At 43.1% G+C, this 24,290-nt stretch overlaps 1 protein-coding gene across 1 annotated transcript in view; it reads left to right on the top strand.

Annotated features, from left to right (window-relative positions):
* Nucleotides 1–24,011, top strand: part of CPXM2 (carboxypeptidase X, M14 family member 2) — a 119,433-nt gene extending 95,422 nt beyond the window's left edge. Inside the window, exons 12-14 of the mRNA XM_072995429.2 lie at nucleotides 5,649–5,788; nucleotides 18,702–18,801; nucleotides 22,934–24,011. Coding sequence (XP_072851530.2) covers nucleotides 5,649–5,788; nucleotides 18,702–18,801; nucleotides 22,934–23,205 — 512 coding nt within the window. The 3' untranslated portion in view covers nucleotides 23,206–24,011. The remainder of the gene's footprint in view (nucleotides 1–5,648; nucleotides 5,789–18,701; nucleotides 18,802–22,933) is intronic.
* Nucleotides 24,012–24,290: the final 279 nt, after the last annotated feature.

The raw sequence follows: 24,290 nt of genomic DNA, 5'->3' as shown, positions 1-24,290 counted from the left end.
GAAGGTGTGTGTGTGTGTGTGTGTTCCTCCCTAGGCAAAGACATATATCTACTTCAGTATAAGCTGATTTGCATCCAGTCAACTCTAAAAATTTCACAGCCTATTCAGAAGTGCCATTTCTGCCTCAGAATGTGGATGAGCAAGATGGAAACATGTCTTGTTCATGGTGCACACTTCATGCCATTTTCTCAGCATTTGCAATGTTTCCTTGCCTTTTCAGACATCTGCAAGTACTTGAAGGAATGTAATCAAATCACTGACGGAAATCTTGTTGCTTAAGAGCAGGCCCATTGAATCAATAAGGATTTGGTCAGTCAACTCTTCCATATGTTCCATTGATTCAAATGTGTCTAGTTGTGATTTAATATAATAAGCAACAGGATTTCAGCCACTGTACAGCTGACTAGAGGTTTCCCACATCTCTAATGAGACTCAGATTTGCAGGTGATATTAGGAACAGCCTGAACAACGGCTTTGTTTAACAGTCAAATTCACTTTAACTATTCAACTAGATCTCTGAGGAAGTTACATGGGGTCATTCTGAATTAAATAATGGATTTAAGTCAACAAACAATTCACTTTTCTATCATCTTTCCTCCAGCACTTTCTTTGTTTACATTCAACAGATCTCCTTGCAACAGGCAAGGGGTCGAACTAGCTAGCCTTGGTCCAGGTTTTGGTTTAATTTTTTTTTTGCCTCAACTCCTCCACCTCTGTATTCAGGAGAGATTAGGGTGGTAAACGCATCCCCCAAATGGCTCCCAAACTTTTGTGCCCAGGCTGGGCCTAAGAGGAGATTTGAAAGGACTCATCCCACAGAGCTGCCCATGGTTCTCCAGATTTCAGGCTTCCCTTTCTTTTTTTCTCTCTCTCTCCTTTCTACGTCTCTCCCTCTCAGCAGTTTGGCCCCAATAAGGTAGCTTTCTATACATTCTCCTGTTTCATTCCCATTCTGCTTCTTCCCTAGGCACTTAAAAGTGACCCATTCCCCTGTCCATCGATATTCTTTAACTATCTCTACCCAGCCTTCTTTGTCTTTAATTCTCTCTCACACCACAACTAACCAACATCCTTCCTCTACTTCTTCACTTTCCAACTGCCTCCCTTCTTCTCTCCCATCTCCTTTTATATCTCCCTCGTTTCCTGCCAAAATAGCTCCCCCTATTGATGCAGTTTCTCCTGGGTCTTTGGTGCTTTTCACAGCCATCTTTCCCAGTCCTTCTGTCAAATCTATCAGGTCTGTTTCTTCACATTTTTCTTTTCCTATGGACAGCATACTTCTGTCTCCTGGGTCCATCATTTCTTCAGTCTCGCACTCTCTCATCCTGAAGTCCTTTAGTACATTGACCCTATATTTTGGACAGCAGGTAGATCGCACGAGAAGCCTATTAAGGCATTATGCTTGAATCACCTCATTGAGAGAAAGGTGGCCTACAGAGTACACTAAACAACCAACCAACCAAACAAACAAATTAGGATTAAAAAGGTGGTAATGATGGGAGCATCTCCCACTTTCCATACCACTGCCTTACTTGAAGTCTCTCAGGCTTTTTAATCTTTAATTGAGCCTCTATTCCAAAGGTTATTTTGTTTTAGAATTTTTCAGCATTTAGTTTAGGTACTTGCAGAGCTTATCTAAATTGCAGCAGCTAATTAAGAACCTTGGATTCAAGAATGTAGTCATGTTTCAATCCAGTGTCATCTCGTAATCCAAGTATGAAAGATATGGTCTTGGTCAGTTAAAAGGCCGATCAGAAAATAGGGATCTAACTGGTGTTGGTTGGGGTTACACTACCTTGAAAACTGAGATTCATAATTTTAATGTGCTGCTGGATTCATCCCTGAGCCTAGGTGCCCAAGTCTGAGAAGTAACTAAGGGTGCATTTACACAGTTAAAATTAGCGCACCAGCTATTTTGTTCCTTGAGAAGTCTAATCTAGCCAAGGTAGCACATGGCTACATTCCATGCAGATTACTGCAATATATTCTGTGTAGTGCTGCCTTCGGTAACTGTTTAGACACTTCAGTGGATCCAGGATGCTTTGGCTGGACTCCTGATGAGAGCTGATTACAAGGAGAACAGAAAATTACAATAGCTTTACTAGCTATTGGTATATTTCTGGACACATTTCAAAGTGCTGGTCTTAACCTATAAAGCCGTAAATGACTTGAGTCTATCTTCCTTTTCCTTGCACCAGCAGGCAAAGGCCTTCCTTTTCAGGCAGGATTTTAATAGGTAAACATTAAAGGATTTTATAGGTAAACATTAAAGGAGGAAAGGATTATAAGAGGACAATGGTTCTTTTATTGTTTTAAAACCTGTTTATCAGTTTTTAAATAATGTTTGTTTTTTATAATGTGATTTTTATATTGTGATTGTTTGTTTGTTTGTTTGTGTGTGTGTGTGTGTGTGTGTGTGTGTGTGTGTGTGTGTGTGTGTGTGTGTGTGTGTGTTTACAACCTGGTAAGCCACTCTGAGTCACTCTATAGGGAGAAAGTCTAGGTAGAAATAAAATAAAATAAATTGTTGCCTAGCAACTAGTGAGGCCTAGTGGGTTTTCTGCAATTAATGCCTCCTGTATACAGTAAGAATTGAGAAATATGTTCATTCATTGCTGTGTAACTGTTTTGGGTTGGAAGGCATAAATCTGATGTCCAGAAGTCTGGGAGCCACATGCACCCATCTCTGGACATTGAAGGGCTACATCCCTTCCTGTAATTGCCACCCTGAAAATATTTTGGTACAAACAGTAATAAAATTCTAGTTTGGAAAAACGGGTATTGGAGTCCCTAGTGTTTCTCCATGTTGCATTTGGATAACTGGAGGATGGAATGAAAATCCTTGCCTTGCCAGTTGTTTCCCAGTCCTCTGGAGCAGGTTTAAAGGATGCACAGGATGAGACCATCCATAGATTACCCCATCTTGATTCCACTAACATTGCCATAATGTTAATTATCAGAAGAGGAAAGGCAAGTGACGTAGACAATGTTCTTTTATTTTAAACTTTTGCCATCAACTAGCTCAACATCTGTGTTATATAAACCTCCTACACAGAATCCAGAAGGTACTTTTGGGCTCATTAAATACTTGACTGCTGCTACATGGTAATAGGATTTTCCCTCTTCATTCTCTTTGCTCAAACATATTAGTTGCATCAATTTTCTTCTATTTTTGTCCATTGTGAAATAAATGAATTAAGAAATTTTAGAGTTCATTTTTCTGTAAGCATAAAACTTCCTCTTCAACCTGAAGTGCTGTTTGCTAATGAGCAAAGCATTCTTACTCCCACATGCAGAGATAAAATGGCAAATGTTCACAGATATGTCATTCTCTTCCTCTTGCTCTTTCCTTCTTTTGTCCATTTTTATTTTTGGGGAGACTATTAATACATTTCCTGGATATGATAAGGGATTCATGAAAAATGTCCATATGTTTTTATATCAACAATTACTTTGAGTGACCTGTTAGTGAATTTGCATTGGATTTGAGTGAGTCATTTTGCAAGAGAAAGCAGCTATAGTTTAAAGTTAGTTAAAGGCATTGCTGAAATGGAAGATACGTAGTTTTAAAAAATAAAGTAAATCATTGGCACCTTAGCATTCATGGCTTGCTAAAAAGCTTTTGGCAGTTCATATAGAATGTCCTGAAGATTTGAACAGATCTTTGAATATATAATCAAGCTAAAATTCTGGATGACTGTTTCAAAAACTGGTTATTTGTAAGGAGCCTACATAAACTATTTTAGATATATCCTGATTTTCCAGAAAGCCCAAGGAACACATCTGATTGACTATTTGCTCCTAAGACAGCTGCAGCATAGATCTAAGCAATGAACTGTATGTTCTTCCTTGGTTCTCTGCCATTTATATCTGTATATGTCACTCTTGAGTGTGTTTGCTGATATTTGCAGTTGAACTGATTTTAAAAATCTGTCATGAACAGAATTACATATTGCACACATATAGGTCAAAATATGCCTCTTCCTCATATACAGATGTCAATTCTCCCTTTGTCTTGCCATTTGACTATTTGTGCAGTTTTTAAATAACCACTGGAATAAAAGTGTTTGCTTTAACAATCCTATTTCTTCTCTTCTTTTGCTGCTAACCTTTAGCTGCCCCTATGAATGTGTAATTTCCCCTTCACTCACTTTGTAACACTTACCAACCCTCAAGTACTGAGCTCCACACCATTCAGCTTGAATTAATTTAATACAATTTTATTAGTGTCCAAAGGATGCATTTATTCCTATATTTCAAGTTCATTCAGCACTTCACTGTCACACTCACCTCTTCCCCCTCCAGCTCCTAGCTCTTTTATCAAAAACCATCCCCTCTCCTACCTCTCTACTCTCTCTCCACTGTTCCAAAAACACTACCAAACCTCAACTAATGTAGGTTCTGCCAGCCAATCAGAACCATTCTTACCGACATCTCATGCTTGTTGTTAGCATATAAATGCTAACAGAACCGGGCATCACAGTAACGCCCATACAAATCACTCTAGACACTAGAATAAAACACACCACTTGCGCTAACATTTGTTTTCTCATCTGGATGTCTGGGGAAGTTTAGCAGTTTCCTAAGACTTCTAGATCCCTGCGACTCACAACTCTAAGTGTAACAAAAACCTGATACAGCAGCTATGGGAAGTGAGAAGCAATACGGAGAGGACAAGCCTAGTTCTTTTCCAATTTGGCTCTTCTCTGGTTCACCCTCTCCTCCCATCAAAAGTACAAAACACTCTCTATCCCACCTTGGTGTTTTTATTGCACCCTAATTTCCATCACAGAATGGCTTTTCCTTATGAAAAACAACGACCAAAACTTTATCACACATATTTGTATTTGTATTTAGTCTCCAAATATCATTACCTACTCGAACTTTAAATTCTGTCATGTGGAAACTATATAAAAACAGGCTTGTGGGACTTTTAAGACTAGTGGATTTATTTTGGTGAGAGTTAAAAACAGATTGTATTCCATGGAAACTCACAGTAAAACAAATATGTTGGTTTTAAGGGTACCGCAAGCCCTTCTTGATTGCTAGATGCGCTGAAGCAGGCTAACACAGCTGCCTCTTTGAAAATTGCTAAAGGGAATATCAGAGATTTCTAGGTATCTAGGGAAGAATCCTGCCTTAAGACCCTGGAGGGATACTGCCAATCAGAATAGAAAATATGTGGCTAGACAAATAAATTGGTTTGGTTCGGAAAAAAGGCAGTTTTATATATTCCTGTTTAAGAAGTGTACAGTTTCATATGTCTGCATCCACTCGGCATTGGATTTATGTATATTGTTTTTGAACACATTAACTTAAAAAAAAAACTGAAAGCCCTGAACAGAAATATTCACATTTGGAAGAAAAAAAATGTTTTGCATCACGTTTCTTGACATAATTTATGGCCTTAATTTAATGTTCTAATCTGAAAACACTCATACTGGCACAATGTTATATGAGTTTACTTTAATCAAATTATTGATGCCTTCATAAAATACATTTTCTAGAAAGCTTTTTATTGAATCAATTTGAATCTCAACTATTAAGACAAATTTGATGATTAAAAATGATTTTTACCGGTTTTTAGATTAAATGAAATCTGAAGTTTTATTTTATTGCATTCTTTATTATATTTATTGCATTGACAGGTATAAATGACTTCAGCTATCTTCATACAAACTGTTTTGAATTGTCCATATATGTTGGCTGTGACAAATATCCACATGAAAGTGAATTACCCGAAGAGTGGGAAAATAACCGGGAATCTCTAATTGTTTTTATGGAACAGGTATGGCTGGTTCAGGTTTGAATCCATTTTCAACAAGCTTCTTTTCCTTACTTAGGGTCTTTTGTATTTCATGATCATACTCGCATGTGGTGAATTTTGAGGTGTGGGTATACTCATCATGACAATGTAGTGACTCCATAAGGAAACTGAATTGCTAATGTAGATCCATATTAACAAATTACTTCCAGCGGTTTCCAGCAACACCAAGAACAGGTATTTTCTAAAGCTAAAGGGTCCTAATTTTCAACTCAAGACCAACCTGTCCCCAAATACTTTGTGTATGTGGATTGTGGCTACACTCAGAGGTAGCAAGGAAGCCAGTGGGGAGCAGAACTGGCTGTCCGTGTCCTGGTTACCCCAACTCAATAGTCTGAGTTACTTTCAAATGGAATTATGGATTCTGTCTAGATATGGAAACCAAGTAAACAGTTTGGTTGGAAGTATTCACTGATTTGATTCAGACATTTAGGAGTTGGGAATAAAGAGTGGTTGCTTTTCAATAGAGGAGGGCACCTTCCAGAGATTTGGAGACCACTTGTGTCCATCCCTGGACCTTGGAAGCTGCGCCTATTCTCATGCCCCAATTTAAAAAGCAATAATTCAGAACACACCCTTGTATTCTTTAGTGGGTATGTAATATGGGAACATGGCAAATGTTATCCTCCCTACCCCCAGAGGGCACATGGGAATTTTGAGCAAAATTTTAATTTTTTTGGAAAGTTCAGGTGCTGGGCGAAGGGTGGCCATTTTGGTCCTTTGGGCTACATGCGACCGACAAGCCATGTTTTGTCCACTTCCTTTTTTGGACAACTTGAAAGCTAATGGGTACCATTTCCATTAGCTTCACCCAAGTGCTTTACTACTTGTGCTCCTTTACTTAATCTTACCCTCATTACTTAACAAATACACTGGAAATGACCACCACAGCATAGTTCTCGGTACTATTTTTAGTGCCACTGGTTTAGTCCATAAAGGAAGGATGGATAAGAATTTCATTTGAATCAAATTCTTTACAAAGTAATTTACATAATTTTGGTAAGTTGGTATACTTACCAAAATTATGCAAATTTCTTCATCAAGAAAATACTTCAGTTTGGAAAAAAGGTGAGAGAAGGAGCAGATGAAAACCAACAGATTTATTCCTACAGGCAGAAGGCTTTGAGTTCTTTTGCTCTTAAAGTGAACTTCTTGTGTCATTTCAGTCACGCCTGCAGTGTTGAATTATGGTTGACTCTTCCTCCTCCTCTCATCTTCTTTGGTCACTTTGTAAATAATCAGTAGCTACATGGTGGGCATGTACAGCCTGGCTCTGACTCAGCTAGGAGTAACTGTAACCTACTGAATTTGGCTAGCATGGTTAGCTGAGAATTTTATTTCATTGTTTGGTTGGTTGGTTTTTAAGAGCTTGCCAAAATTGGAAATTTATTCATAAATGAGACAGAAAAAGCATGAGATTTTTTTTAAATAGAAAAATGAAAGTTGTGGAAAGCAAAGCACAGATTCATTCATCTCCATGTTAACCAGGTTAACAAGCTCTTTGTTGCTTCCCTTAAGTATCAGTTTAGCCAAGTTAAGGAGTCCATTGATGTTCAGTGGAAGTCAGGTTCAGGTGTTGAGCCTGGCAAGCAGGATCAGGAATTACATGGCACAGAAGTTTTCGGAGCTCTGCCTTGCAGGACTATGCTTTTTAAATCGTACTTTTACCCAGCATTTGGATGAAAAACAAAGGGAATGCTTTTTGGTTTTAGGCCGTTGGCCTAGGTCTTTGAAGAAATTTTCTTTTCATTGAACATGCAAATTCTGTCACTAGAATCAAAGCTCTTGTGAATTAAGCATGGCAGAAGTTCAGGTGCACCGAGCCAGGATTGAAAAATCCTGATAATGTTGAAACAGCTTTATGCAAACTGATAAAGAAACGGATACATAATAAGTAGGATATGCGACAAAATGTTGCAATGTGAGTTCTCCAATTCAGGATTCCAGTGCCTTCCAAGTTTTCATCTACTCCACTCTACCCACTACCATCAGAATTGCATGGCCACTGACCATGCTCAATCCTCAATTAGCTGGGACGGTTGGGGGGAGGGGGTGTAACCAGGTCTGTTGGGCTCCCCAAAGATTTGCAGTGGCCAAAACCTGAATACTAACATAAAACAAAATGGTTTATTTAAACACACGTCTTTCTCTACAGTTCACTGGTCCTTTATATAATTCCTCTGATCTCAGAGCCATAAACCTGGTTTTTTTAATGCACTGAACATTGTTTGAAATGTTTCAGAGATGTTTCAAATAACTATCTTTCTTCAGATTATACAGTAAATATACAGTAGGTGTAGAATTTTTAGCCTGACTGTGTTTTGCCACATGTGTGAAAAAATAAGCATTCAAAAATATTGCCAATGTTCTTAAAGCCAGACTTCTGTAAGAGCAGGAGTTTAACATCACAAAGGGTATTTTGTGTCTTTTAAAGGGTAAAATACATATTTTAAATAAAAAAGAAAATCGTTAAATTTTACTTTAGTTCTTTAAGCCAGATCCCACAAGTCTAGACAGTAAGAGTAGCTTTAAGAATATATAAGTGGATTTATTAGCTTCTTATGTCTTTGAGCTTGAGAATGTGTTCTTGATATTTCAAAGCTTGTAACAGTCATAGAGAATACAGAGATGGTAACTGATCTGTTTACTTACATTTATTTAAGATGTTTTATGATGGTATGCCCTCTGGCTCTCATAATGATCCAGACTGGAAAAGAAAATCTGGGTCAAGCTCCAGTAACTCATAAACATAGGGCAAATATTTGACAAATTTTGTTTTGAGTAATCAGTGCAGGTCACTTAATTGGGGCATACCCTGCAATGCTTGGGGCTTTCTCCATTGCTTCCAGAAAACACAGCTCAACATATCCACATCTTAAAATGAAGGGAACACCAATAAGGGAATTGTAGTATAATGTGTGGATCTTTTCTGAGGAGGCATGTATAGGACAATCTGTTGGAAATTCTTGAGAAAAAAAGAGTTTAATTTTAGTTCCTTTTGCTGCAGCACTATTCTAGATAAGCAAGATATGTGAGCAGTATTATGGTAGAGTAGATGAAAACAGAGGACAGTGTGTGTGTGTTTCTCCATCATCCTTTTCAATGCCACAACCCACCAAATATGTCACAGGCTTGTCATCTCAGATAACAACACCCACATCTCTATTTTGGTGCAGGCTAACCACTGCCCTGGGCTAAATGGGAATGCTCCAAATTGTGCCAAACCTCCCACCCCACTCTATGATCTGTGTAGAGATCATAGAGTGTCACTGTGTCATAAAGGAGCAGGACAACTCTAAAAAAGGGACAGGATGGATCAATTTAAATCAAAAGACATGTGGATGCTATAATTTGATTCGAAACAAACAGCACCAAAAATAAGCTTGTCTGGATGTGCTTTATGCGACACTAGGAAATACAAGCAATCAACAAGCCCCTCTTGACTTCCAGATGGGTTTTATAGTGTTTATAAGAGGAGGCAATGGCAGGATTATCTAGAGGCCAAACTAGACAAGATGTTTTTGCAGAGCTGATTCCCCAAATGGTGAAAATTGTGCTTCTTCATCGTGGTCTTCTGTGAATGCACACAAAGGGTTAATACCAGCGCCAGCGTTGGGCCTCTCGGAACGTTTTCTAGCTGCAAGAGAAAAGTAACAATGTTTAGGACTACCCCTACTGCGCACGCCCAGCCTAACCGTCCCTCAGTTCCATTTTTCCGCCTAGCGGTTTGGAGCCTCTCGTCTTAGCTGCGTTTATTGCTGCGTTATTGCGATCTATCTGATTTTTGGCTTTGACCTTTGCTTCGCTCACGGACTACCCTAGCGCTTTTTCCCTTCAACTTGACGACCCGGTGTATATTCTGGCTTACTCGGACTGTGTTTGGACTGCTCTGCCTTATCCTTGGACTTGTCGTTTCGGTTTCCTTACTACCCTATGTCCCCTTCAGGGCCGTTCAGCAGGTGTGTGGTGTGCGACCGCAAAATCCCCCATCAAGACGGCCACGATACTTGCCTGTATTGTTTGGGCGAGTCGCACAATCCCAAAGCTTGCCCACACTGCAAAGCCTTCACTAAGGCCGCTCTCAAGGCTCGCCAACAGCGCCTTAAACTTCATCTGTGGGAGTCAACGTTGTCTTCCACGGCGCCCTCTGAGGGGGAAATGGCTTCCACTTCTCGAGCAGCTCCTGTCCACTCAGTCGTCTCCAAAGTTTCCAAAATGTCGAAGAAATCCGCGTCGTCGAAATCGGCCGCTCCTGCTTCACCCGAGCCTCCGGCTCCGAAAGCTAAGCCGTCGAAATCGTCCAAAGCTAAGGCGGCCGCCCAGCTTAAAATGACATCTATTCCACTTTCTCCGAGCTCGGGTTCCATCCCATCGCCAATTCTTGAGGAGTTGTCGAGGCGCTTCGGGGCCTCGGCCGAGGCACCCGCACCTCCTCCTGCTCGACGTACTGAAGTGATACCGCCTTCGGGAAGGTCTTCCCCGACGCCGAGCCAGTTAGTCGCCGTCACTACTGGCCTCGCTTCTGCCCCACATAGCCCTTTTCCTGCGGGCCAGGGGTCGCCTCCCGTGTCGATCTCGTCCGTACACTCGGACTCGAGATCTCCTCGAGAGAAGATACCTCGATCACCTGTGCGCTCGAGGTCTAAATCTCCTCGAGGCAAACGTTCTCGCACGGAGAAGCATGGCTCCCCGAGTCGGTCCCCGTCCTCCGGCCGCTCGAGGTCGAAGTCTCCTCGACAGAAACGATCGAAGAAGAGGCATCGAGCTTCCACTCAGTCCGACTCTAGCGATCGCTCGGACTCGAAATCCTCTAAGCGTAAACGCTCTAAGAAGAAGCACCATTCTCATCGACGTCGTACCAAGCACCGACGTCGGTCCTCTTCTTCCCGTTCGGCGGATTCCGACCGCCCTAAGCGTCGTAAGCACCATCGACGTCGACGCGGCCGTTCGCGGTCTCCTCCTTCGTCGTCGACATCCGCCTCTCGAGACCGGTACCGCAAAAAGATCCGGTACATATATGTCTCTTCTTCTTCGGAGTCGACCCGACCTCGACGCCGACGCCGGGCCATTCGAGCCAAAGACCACCCTCTTCCGGTACCGGTTGCCCCTCCACCGCAACCGGCCCCTCCCACCTCGGCACCGACCGTGGTCCCCGTTCGACCCCCGACAACGCAGGTCGACGTCGAGAAGCCCCCTCCAAGGAAGAAGAGGGACGTCTTCTCCTCTGATCCAGATGAGGTGTCCACGGAGCGGTCTTCTGACTCCGATCAGGAGCCACCCCCACCCTTACCACCGCATGATTTACCTCCGGGTGATCTGGTGCTTTCCGATACTGGCGATACTCACGCTCCTTCTCCATCTGAGGATTTTTCTTCTTACTCTCAGATGATGTCCAGGCTTGCCAAGACGCTTAAATTGGACTTGAATCTCCCTTCCCCTCCGGGAGAGGACTTGTTCTTTGGAGACATAAAACGAGACAGTACCGCTCCCCCCAGTATAGCCTTTGTGCCTGTAGTTATGGAGGCCATCAAGGAATTCTGGGCTCAGCCTGCGGCTACACCTAATGTCCCTCGTCGCACAGAACACTTCTACAAGATTCATGGGGCCGATACTCATTTTCTGCTCAAGCATCCCATTCCAAACTCACTCATTGTTGAAACAAGCTGTTCAAGGCCTTCGGCCAAGGCTCATGTTACTCCAGTCGACAAGGAGGGTAAAAAGCTGGAACTCATCGGCAGGAAAATCTACTCCCTTGTCACCTTGCTACTTCGAGTCATAAATTATCAAACTGTTTTGGGAGCTTATCATAAACAATTGTGGCTCAAACTTTTGCCTGGGTTGAAAATGATACCTGAAGACACCAGGCAAGCTTTTCTTAACTCATATGAGGAAGCTCAGACGGTATCCAAGTATGAACGTCTTTTCATCAGACATGCAGCAGAAATCTCTGCCAGAGTCCTCATGTCTGCCATCTCTATCCGGCGCCATGCTTGGCTCCGTTCTGCGGACATAATGGAGGACGTCAAATCAAAAGTTGAAAGCCTCGCCTTCGACGCTACCGGGCTGTTCAACGAAAAGACCGACTCCCATTTGGAGGACCTTCATAAGGCTAAGAGAACTGCTAAGTCTTATTCTGTTCAGACTCAATCTAGACAGCGACGCCCTCAATGGCGTAAATCTTATGGACAGTATCAATCTTCCCAACAATACCGTCCTTACAAACACCTTCCTCAGCAGCGCTCTGGCCAGTCCTCTTCTTCTGTCCAGGGCTATCAGGGATACCGCCCTCGTCCGCCCCATCGCCGCCAACCTTTTAAGCCACCTGGCAGAAAACAAAAACAGTATCTTTGACTTTCGGCCCCCCGTTTTCACCCACTCACCACCTACCACCCGCCTTCAACCGTTTCTTCACAACTGGTCTGTCATCACAAACGACACTTGGGCTCTAAAAATTATTCAGCACGGTTACCAGCTGGAGTTTATAAGATCTCCTCCGCTAGGTTTCATAACTCATTCTCCCTTCGACTCCTCGCTAGAGGAAGAAATATCATCTCTCTTAGAAAAAGAGGCCATCTCTACAGTACCACCTCACGACGTACAATGCGGGTTTTACTCCCGCTACTTCGCCGTCTCAAAAAGCGGAGGAGGCATAAGACCCATCCTCGATCTAAGACTCCTCAATACTTACCTGCGACCCAGACGGTTTCGGATGCTTACCTTAGAGTCCATCATGCACTTGCTGAAAAAGAGCAACTGGTTCGTCCTTATAGATCTAAAGGACGCATACTTTCACGTCACTATTCACCCCGACCACCGCAGGTTCCTTCGGTTCATCTTTCAGGACACGGTCTACGAATTCCAGGCCCTGCCATTCGGTCTGTCCACAGCTCCCCGGACCTTCACCAAGGTTATGGCTCCGGTGGCGGCTTACCTTCGTCTCAGGGGCATTCACGTTTACCCTTACCTGGACGATTGGCTCGTAGTCTCCACCTCGAGAAGGCAATCCCTGAAAGACACAAGATTCATTCTGTATCTTCTTTCCAATCTCGGTCTCACTGTCAACAATCAGAAATCCCGGCTCATTCCCTCCAAGACAGTTCAATACATAGGGGTCTGCTTGGACGCTGTAAAGGGTCGAGTCTTTCTTCCCCCGGAAAGAATACACAAGATTCGACGAGCCATCAGGAAATTTTTCCCCGGTGCTCGGGTGACAGCCCACCATGCCCAGCACCTCCTCGGCCTGATGTCTTCTACGACGCCGGCGCTAGCGCACGCTCGCCTCAAACTCCGGTCGCTCCAATCTTGGTTTCTCACCCTTTTCGACCCCATGATCGACAGTCAAAGGAAACGCCTTCGTGTCACCCCGGAGCTCACCAGACAACTCCAGTGGTGGATGTACACACCCCATCTCACGGTTGGCCGGCCCTTTCGTCCACTCCGTCTCACCGTTCAAGTTACAACGGACGCCAGTCCGTCCGGCTGGGGGGCGCACTGCGGGCGCCGCACCATTCACGCCCTCTGGACGCCTCAAGAAGCCATGTTCCACATCAATTACCTGGAACTGCTGGCGGTTATCAAGGCCTTCAAGTCCTTCCTCCCTCTCCTCCGCGGCCGCGGAGTTCAGCTAGTGACGGACAACACTACCACAATGCACTATGTCAACAAGCAGGGAGGAACCCGCTCTCATTCACTCCTGTATCTCTCCATCCTCCTTTGGGAATGGTGTTACCGTCATCATATCTACCCGGTGGCCATCCATGTAGCCACGGAGGACAACACACTTGCCGACACTCTGAGCAGGCTTCACTATCAGACTCACGAATGGGAGTTGAACCCTCTGGTCTTCCAGGACCTTTGCAACCAGTGGGGGACCCCAGTGCTGGACGTGTTCGCATCCCCTCACAACGCAAAATGCTCCCGCTATGCCTCCCGGGCAGGTCTCGGTCACCACTCGCTCGGCGACGCATTCATGATTCCATGGAACCAGGGTCTCTTGTACATGTTTCCACCGATCCCGTTAATACAGAGATCCTTGATCAAACTCCGACGCTCGATGACTCCGGCCATCTTCATCGCACCCTTTTGGCCTCGCCAAGTGTGGTTTCCCACTCTAGTCAGCATGGCTGTGGACTCAGTAACCCTTCCAATGTGGCCAGACCTACTGACCCAGGAAGCAGGCAAAGTCCTTCACCCCGACCTCGACACGCTCCATCTGACGGCGTGGAGGATCGTCCAGAAATTCAGGAGGTCTTGACCAATGCCATCAAACCCTCCACGTCTCGCTTGTATGCCTACAAATGGAACAGCTTTCTGAAATTTACCCAGCAGAGGGATCTCACCTCCTCACCTGTGTCTCTTTCCACACTTCTGCAGTATCTCCGTTACCTGTTTGATTTCCACCTGTCTATCTCTACTATCAAGGTGTACCTGGCTGCGGTTGTCTTCTTTCAGCCCAGAGCTTCTCCCTCATCCCGCTTTTTCTCCCATCCTACCGTCAGGATGTTTTTGAGGGGTCTCTCTAACCTCCGACCTCCCGTTCGTCCTCCACTCCCTCAGTGGTCCCTCCATTTGGTTCTGCATGCCCTATCCAGACCCCCATTTGAACCTATGGCTACCTGTGACCTCAAAATGCTCTCTTTAAAAACGCTATTCCTAGTGGCTATCACCTCTGCTCGTCGAGCTAGCGAGTTGGCAGCTCTCCGCCATGACCAACCTTTTCTTCAGTTCTTTAAGGACAAGGTTATGCTTTACCTGGACGTCTCCTTTCTTCCTAAGGTGGTCTCCGACTTCCACGTCAACCAGCCACTTATTCTGCCGACTTTGTTTCCGTCTCCGACGACTGATGTTGAACGCATGCTCCACATGCTCGATGTTCGACGGTCCTTAGCTTTTTACGTATCCAGGACCAAAGACTTTCGCCTGGCCAACAGACTCTTCCTTTGCCACTTTGGCCCTAAGAAGGGTTGCCCGGCCTCGCCGTCCACGCTCTCTCGGTGGCTCGTGTCTACCATCGCCCTTGCCTACGAGCTCAACCACAGAGATCCTCCACAGGGACTTAAAGCCCATTCCACCCGGGCTGTTGCCTCCTCCACTGCCTTACTTCGTGGCGTCGACCTGCCCGACATCTGCCGGTCCGCTACGTGGTCTAATGCCTCTACCTTCATAACCCACTACAGATTGGACGTGAGGGCAAAAGAGGAGACCAAATTCGGGAGGGCAGTGCTAGCATCGGCTCTTCAGTGACAGCCCACCATCCGGTTAGTAAGCGTGCTAATCACCCTTTGTGTGCATTCACAGAAGACCACGATGAAGAAAGAAAGGTTACTTACCTGTAACGATGGTTCTTCAAGTGGTCATTCTGTGAATTCACACAATCCCGCCCGGCCTCCCCTCTGTCTGTCTGTCACTGGCATCTCTCTGACTCGAGGGCCTATGGCGGACAAATGGAACTGAGGGACGGTTAGGCTGGGCGTGCGCAGTAGGGGTAGTCCTAAACATTGTTACTTTTCTCTTGCAGCTAGAAAACGTTCCGAGAGGCCCAACGCTGGCGCTGGTATTAACCCTTTGTGTGAATTCACAGAATGACCACTTGAAGAACCATCGTTACAGGTAAGTAACCTTTCTATTTGTCATAGGGTGAAATTTTGCTAATCTATTATTTTGCATTTAGTATGCTTCTTTTGTGATTGGTCACTAGAAGTCAAACAGGGATGACTTTAATTTGAAAAGCTGATCACTGAGATGCAAATATCACTGCAGGTTTACATAGAAAACGTATATTCTTCTTAACATCTAATGTGATGGTACAAGGATTAAAGCAACATATGCAAAGGTTTGGAGAGTTCCCACATGTTGAGAATCCAGATATATTTAATCAGAGATGTTTAGCAGTGCTTCCAATAACCTTGAATTCATTTCCTCCTAACTCAGACTTAAGAGTATAATGGGCAGAATGATGGCGTATATTGGCCTAGAAACAGTATTATGTGCACCCTGCTTGGTAAATGCATTTCTGCTTTGCTATGTCACTTATTTTATTTAACAAAATAAGGAAAATCATTGCTGCCTGCTGAATGATAGCCACAGAATAAGGTGCGGACCAGGGAGGAATAGGAATGTCATTAATTAAAAGGGGGACTAATTGGGACAATCCAAAGTCTTCTCTATACCTTTTGCATGGGGAAAAAAAGTTGATCGGCATGAACAGAAGGATCAAGTGTGAGAAAAAATAGATTAAACTAAAGATGAGAACTTTTTAAGTGTGAACCAGATCACTCCACATTATCCTTATCTGGATGTGCCCATTGTCTCACCAAACCATAACAATTTCAGGAATCTTACACAGATTTCTCTTCCTGTTTCTCAGAACTGTGAGTATGGCATCCATGTCTTGAAGTGATATGCCTTTCTAAGTTGTTTCACACATGTTTCCAGAAGCTTTGCTCTCTAAGTTCATATAAGATCTCTGGGGAAGAAGCCTGTTCTAAAAGATAGGGCAGTGTTTTCTGTGTCATGGCATTAGTTTGTAAGACAGTGTTATCTGCCAAGCCTCACCTAGTACTTCCTTGCAGATTTTGAGACATGCTTTTCAAAAGAGGCATTTAGGAAACTTGTGTATTCATAAGGGATTTGGTTTAGATTATACCTGACTAGCCCAGTGCTTTTTCCTACTTTCTTCAGTTTAAGCTTGAGTTTTGCTATAAGAAGCTGATGATCAGAGCCACAATTAGCTCCAAGTCTTGTTTTAGCTGACTGTATGGAGCTTCTCCATCTTTGGCTGCAGAGAACATAATCAATCTGATTTCGGTATTGCCCATCTGGTGATATCAATGTGTAAAGTCGCCTCTTGTGTTGTTGGAAAAGAGCGTTTGTGATGACCAGCTTGTTTTCTTGACAAAGCTCTATTAGTCTTTGCCCAGCTTTGTTTTGAACTCCAAGGCCAAACTTCCCTTTGTTCCTTTTATCTCTTGACTCCCTACTTTAGCATTCCAGTCCCCTATAATGAGAAGAAAATATTTCTTTGGTGTCAGTTCTAGAAGGTGTTGTAAGTCTTCATAGAATTGGTCAGTTTCAGCCTCTTCAGCATTGGTGGTTGGTGCATAAACTTGGATGACTGTCATTTTGTAAGGTCTGCCTTGGATTTGTATTGGAATCATTCTATCATTTTTTAGATTGTATCCTGGTAGAGCTTTTCCCACTCTTTTCTTGACTATGAGGGGTACTCCATTTCTTCTTGCCCACAGTAATAGATATGATAACTGTCTGAATTGAATTCGCCCATTCCCCTCCATTTTGGTTCACTGACACCCAGGCTGTCAATGTTTATTCTTGCCATCTCCTGTTTGAGCACATCCAATTTACCAAGGTTCATTGATCTTACATTCCAGGTTCCTATGCAGTATTTTTCTTTGCAGCATCAGACTTTGCAGAATCAGACTTTTCATTCACTCCCTGGTGCGTCCGCAGCTGAGCGTCCTTTTGGCTTTGGCCCATTAGCTCTGGAGCTACTTGTACTTGTCCTCCACTTTTCCACAGTAGCATGTTGGACACCTTCCGACCTGAGGGGTTCATCTTCTTTTAGCCTTTTTTTTCTCTCCATGGTGTTTTCTTGGCAAAGATACTGGAGTGGCTTGCCAGTTCCTACTCCAGGTGGATCATGTTTAGTCAGAACTCTCCACTATGATCTGCCCATCTTGGGTGTCTCTGCACGGCATAGCCCATAGCTTTTCTGAATTACTCAAGCCCCTTCACTATGACAAGACAGCAATCTGTGAAGGGGAGAAAATGCTTTTGAATTGTGGTGCTGGAGGAGACTCTTGAGAGTCCCCTGGACTGCAAAGAGAACAAACCTATCCATTCTAAAGGAAATCAACCCTGAGTGCTCACTGGAAGGACTGATCCTGAAGCTGAGGCTCTAATACTTTGGCCATCTCATGAGAAGAGAAGACTCCCTGGAAAAGCCCCTGATGTTAGGAAAGTGTGAAGGCAAGAGGAGAAGGGGACATCAGGGGATGAGATTGTTGGACAGTGTCATCGAAGCGACCAACATGAATTTGACCCAACTCCGGGAGGCAGTGGAAGACAGGAGGGCCTGGCGTGCTCTGGTCCACGGGGTCATGAAGAGTCGGACACGACTTAACGACTAAACAACAAGCCATTTTCTGAAAAAAGGAATGTGTGCTTAGTGTAATGATGATTTCAGAATTATTTTCTTTTTAAAAGTATACCGTTTCAATAATCTTTGAAGCATTTTCATTGTCATATTTGAATAAAGGAGAAAAATCAAGTGATAAATGCATGCAGTTAGTAAATAATAGCTAAATGGGTGCTCCCTCAGGATCCAGACTATGCTTGATGCTGGGTACTTCCAATTATCCAGTAAGATTCAGGTAAAATAACATGGGCATTTGTCTTCATCTGATGTGTTGCTGGGGCCTGCTCTTTTTCTAGCATCCACATGACACGTGGACCAAGTTGCCACTGCAGCAAAAGGAAGTAAAATTAAACTTCTGCTTGAGGTTGAGATGCTGTTTGGATGTGAGGATTGTGCCGAGTGGCCTATAATTCCTTCCCCTGGAGCTCAGCTGAATCTTATTTAAACCACATCAGCCTGCACCAAAAATGTCGGTCTGGACATGCCCATACTTGATAGACATATCCGCCTGTCCTCAGTTTGTTTCTGCTGCAACTGTTTCTAGACAGTGTATTTGTTTATTTGTGTGATGTTCTTGGCCTGAGGTGCATTATGCCGTTTTGGGAGGAAAATGTATTTCATGCTCACATATTAGCATGCATTATTTCTTTTTCCATTGTTGTCTGAGTTGTAAACTTGTGCATTTTCTAATTTGTAAACTTGTGCATTTAATTTTATTGACAGGTGCACCGGGGAATTAAAGGCATGGTCCGGGATCAACATGGAAAAGGAATTCCCAATGCCATTATTTCTGTGGAAGGTGTTAACCATGACATCCGCACAGGTAAATATGCATATCTATATTGCATGGAAAGAAGACTAGAACAATTAATACTAAGCTAGAGGTGAAAACCTTTCTAAGTGAACTTTTTACTAGATGAGGAGAAGGAGCTAGTAGCAGAATTAGGAACTGCCAGATCCCTATGCATTATCCAATTGTGTGTGTGTTTTTTTTTTAAAAAAAAACACAGCAAGCCATCCACTCCTAAACCTGACATAACATCTCCAGTTGAGATTCAACACAACCAGCACAACAATGATCGGAATGCCTTTTAAAACTTTAATTTGCCTCATATTATAGTTTGACGTGGCAGGGCATGTTACCCATGGGCAGGACCAATAATAGTCACCATGTCACTTTGCATTAGTGTGAAAAAGCCTGTTCTGTAGGAATTGTTGTATTTATGTTTTTACATAGCATATTTCATAGGAATGACTGAGAAGGCCTCATTGCAGAGTTCCCCAGCTGCACAGAGGTCACTGGTTTCATATGGAAAACCCATATTGACAGTAATTTGAAATGAAATAGAGACATTTTGCATCTGGAAAATCCACTAAAAGAAATTTTGAGCTCCAAGTACTTTCCATGTTCTTTATGATAATTATTGGTGATGATTTACATTTTAAAGTAGGGGTGTTTACTTTTCATTTTCTCTTGTAAGATAGAATTTTGATGAAATGACCAGGCATGCCACCATAATGTGACTTAGTACCTTGTCAATTAGCCATAATTAACTGCAGCATGTTATATAAACCCTATGAGGACACCAATAGGATTCTGACCTACAGTATATCACAGAAGTGAGTACACCCCCTCACATTTCATAAATATTTCAGTATATCTTTTCATGTGACAACACTGAAGAAATGACACTTGGCTACAATGTAAAGCAATGAGTCCCAGCTTGTACAACAGTGTAAATGTGCTGCCCCCTCAAAAGAATGCAACACACAGCTATTAATGTCTAAACCACTGGCAACAAAAGTGAGTACACCCCTAAGTGACAATGATAAAGCAGAAAAATGGTAGGGACCTAACAGAAGCAGAAGACGTCAAGAAGAGGTGGCAAGAATACACAGAGGAATTATACCAGAAATATCTGGATATCCTGGACAACCCAGATAATGTGGTTGTTGACCTTGAGCCAGACATCCTGGAGAGTGAAGTCAACTGGGCCTTAGAAAGCATGGCTAACAAGGCGAGTGGAGATGAAGACATTCCAGTTGAACTATTAAATATGTTAAAAGATGACGCTGTTAAGGTGCTACATTCAATATGCCAGCAAGTTTGGAAAACTCAACAGTGGCCAGAGGACTGGAAAATATCAGTCTACATCCCAATCCCAAAGACGGGCAGTGCCAAAGAATGCTCCAACTACCAAACAATTGCACTCATTTCCCATGCTAGCAAGGTTATGCTCAAAATCCTCCAAGATAGGCTTCAGCAGTATGTGGACCGAGAACTCCCACATTCACAGAGGCAGAGGAACTAGAATTGCTAACATGCGCTGGATTATGGAGAAAGCCAGAGAGTTCCAGAAAAACATCTACTTCTGCTTCATTGATTATGCAAAAGCTTTTGACTGTGTGCACCACAGCAAAGTACGGCAAGTTCTTAAAGAAATGGGAGTAGCTGATCACCTTATCTATCTCCTGAGAAATCTATATGTGGGACAAGAAGCAACGGTTAGAACTGGATATGGAACAACTAATTGGTTCAAAATTGGGAAAGGAGTATGACAAGGCTGTATATTGTTTCCCCGGCTTATTTAACTTATATGTAGAATACAGCATGCGAAAGGCAGGACTGGAGGAATCCAAAACTGGAATAAAGATTGCCGGTAGAAATATCAACAACCTCCAATATGCATATGATACCACTCTGATGGCAGAAAGTGAGGAGGAATTAAAGAACCTCTTAATGAGGGTGAAAGAGGAGAGTGCAAAAAATGGTCTGAAGCTCAACATAAAAAAAACTAAGATTATGGCCACTAGTCCCATCACCTCATGGCAAATAGTAGGGGAAGATATTGAGGCAGTGACAGATTTTACTTTCTTGGGCGCCATGATCACTGCAGATGGAGACAGCAGCCATGAAATTAAAAGACACTTGGTTCTTGGGAGGACAGCATCTTAAAAAGCAGAGACATCACCTTGCCAAAAAAAGCCCACATAGTCAAAGCTATGGCTTTTCCTGTAGTGATGTATGGAAGTGAGAGCTGAACCATAAAGAAAGCTGACCACCGAAGAACTGATGCTTTTGAATTGTGGTGCTGGAGGAGACTCTTGAGAGTCCCCTGGACTGCAAAGAGAACAAACATATCCATTCTAAAGGATATCAAGCCTGAGTGCTCACTGGAAGGACAGATCCTGAAGATCCAATACTTCGGCTATCTCATGAGAAGAGAAGACTCCGGAAAAGACCCTGATGTTGGGAAAGTGTGAAGGCAGGAGGAGAAGGGGACGACAGAGGATGAGATGGTTGGACAGTGTCATCGAAGCTACCAGAATGAATTTGACCCAACTCCTGGAGGCAGTGGAAGAAAGGAAGGCCTGGCGTGCTCTGGTCTATGGGGTCACAAAGAGTCGGACATGACTTAAAGACTAAACAGCAACAATGTGTGCCAACTACAGTGGTGCCTTGACTTACAAATGTCCAGACCTATGAACAATTTGACTTATGTACAGCTCCAGATGCTAAATATTGCTTTTTTTACGAATGGAAAAAAAAACCCTTTCCTGTCCTTTTTTTAACCTAAGTTCATCTTAAGTCAAAAGAAGAAAAAAGAAAAAAATCTCCCCCTAGTGGTAGACTACGGATTAACTGGCTTTGCATTAGTTCCTATGGGAACTAATACTTTGACGTACAAACCGTGCCTTGACATAAAGACAAAAAACAGCCCGAAGGGATTAATCGGTTTTCAATGCATTCCTATGGGAAATGGTGCTTTGATTTACGAACGTTTTGACTTATGGCCACTATTCCAATACAGATTAAGTTCGTAAGTCAAGGCACCACTGTATATTATTATACAATAATTTTGACTGTGATATATGATTAGATTTACATTGTATGGCAGAGAGCACCATGTAAGCAAGAGTACTTCATGAAAAAAACTCACACACTCCTGAATGAAATTTATTGGTGCCATCCACAGACCTGAGAATAAAATCCATAGACATGAAAGAAATCTGCAGTACTACAAGAACTGAATATCCCAGCTGGATAGAGTCTTAGGTCAGTTTTCTTTTGCAAAATACTGTGCCTCGTGGCGCAGTGGTTAAACTGCTGTACTGCAGCTAAAACTGTGCTCACGACCTCGGGTTCAAATCCCAGGTAGCCGGCTCATGGTTGACTCAGCCTTCTATCCTTCTGAGGTCGGTAAAATGAGTACCCAGCTTGCTGGGGGGGCAATGTGTAGCCTGTATAATTAAAAATTGTAAACCGCCCGGAGAGTGCTTGTAGCGCTATGGGGCGGTATATAAGCAGCACGCTTTGCTTGGCTTTGTGTGTGCCTTGGCAACTACATACAGAGCCAGATATGCCTGACCGGGAAGCTGCCTGCCCCTTGCAGGTTGTACAACCACATATACAACAGTCACATCACTAATTAGGTGAATTTGCTTGTACAATTACCCTTGTATGCATAGCATTTTGAACAGGATACCAGCTTTTCTATCTTCATTCCTTTGAGCAAAAATTTGAATATAGGGCAGGCAGGTGGGATGCTAGCCAGAAAGAGGAAGCAAAGAGGGGGGAACAGCCTTTAAATAGCTTAACATTCCCCTCTCTTCTACAACTGCTCGTGAGACTTTAAAAAGAGCTCTTGCGTACCTCCGTGGAAGAAGGCAAATGTAAGCCACACTGCTGAAGCCCTAGCTCAGCAGCAGCTTGTTCATAATTTTATAAAGGAAGCCTGTATGATAAGAACATATGGTTACACTGCATAAGTGCAGTGCTCACTAAAAGGTCAGGTGAAAATTTTTTAGTATTGCAAGCAGCCTGATCTTGTAGTGCCTGGTCCTAGAGCAATATCTGAACATGCAAAGAAAGGCAAGCCTTTAGGTATTAAAAAGAAAGGTAGACATGAAGGCGACTGTATAGTTCTATTCATTCTTCTTTGATTCTTTCACAGCAAGTGATGGAGATTACTGGCGACTTCTTAACCCCGGAGAATATGTGGTCACTGCAAAAGCAGAAGGCTATACTACAACTACCAAAAACTGTGCTGTAGGATATGACATGGGTCCAACCCGCTGTGACTTCACAATCAACAAAACCAACATGGCCCGAATCAAAGAGATCATGGAGAAATTTGGAAAGCAGCCCATTAGTCTCTCACTCCGACGGGCCAGACAGCGATCAAGGCAGAGGCGTCAGCAGTATAGACTACGTTCTGCAGTGTAACAGATTTTGCTATCATGTTCCTCACTTAAACGGAGACCTATTTTAACAGTAGAAAAAATATAGGAAGATTTTTTAAAATATCCCTTTTCTAACCATATTCTCATTAAGGATCTGTGCTGAAGAATATTTGGGATTCCAGAGCTAGATTTAAAGCATCTTCTAAAAACACTGAAGTAAACCATTGTTCGCTAAAAAGATTGCACAAAGGAGCAATTATGTGCAGCACATGTACCTCTGACCTAAAGAAAGGGCTTCATAGAAATAGACGCTGAGAGGAAATTCCATACTGATACAACAGTAGATAATCTGCTGCATGTGAAACTATTGAATCAAAGGTGCTGTGAATACCAGCTTTGGGTTTTGGGTGATGGAAATGAGATTTTAGGAACTGAATATTAAATGCAGTATATCATGCAAACCTTCAGGCTTGGAAACAAAACTTGGATCCTGTCCAAGATCCCACCTAACTGTTTTATTCAGCATCTATTATGGTGCAGCTGACCCAAAATGAAGTGCAACAGAGGGTGATGAGATGTGTAAGAAGAAAAAACAACTGAAGTGGTATCCTTTTATCACAGAAAAACACTAGATGAAGAACTGCTTTCAGGGATGCTTTTAGAAATGATCTACGTGGCTTCGGGTACAACTAAAATGGACTGACTCTGCAACTGATTTTAACATGGTGTGATGAAAGCAACTGTTTGGTGGAGTTCTAACTCTGCAAAAGTCGACAGTGAAATTCACCTCTTGCTCACCACTAATAAACACCCTGTAGAATGTTTAATAAATGCATCTTTCATTGCAAATGTCCTTGCATTTACAGCATCTTCATTTTACGTTCAGCAGATGACATGCTGAGACAATCCCATGATCATTATGGCAAGTAAGTCAGACTGAATGCAAAGGCCTCAGTGTGTATGCTGCAGTCACCCAGAACAACCATCCTAGAGGTCTTCAACACCAAATGTGAGCTCACCTTGGTTAACTCAGATAAGGGAACTCATTGGCAGGGTGCACCAGTGGAATCCCTATACTGTCCTGAGTGTCCACTGTAAGATGTTTCAGTGCTCAGGTTCGGCACGTAC

The sequence above is a fragment of the Pogona vitticeps genome, chromosome 3, assembly GCF_051106095.1.
Source record: "Pogona vitticeps strain Pit_001003342236 chromosome 3, PviZW2.1, whole genome shotgun sequence".
Classification (NCBI taxonomy): domain Eukaryota; kingdom Metazoa; phylum Chordata; class Lepidosauria; order Squamata; family Agamidae; genus Pogona; species Pogona vitticeps.
Note: the sequence above shows the minus strand (reverse complement) of the source record. Positions and strands in the feature narration are given on the sequence as shown.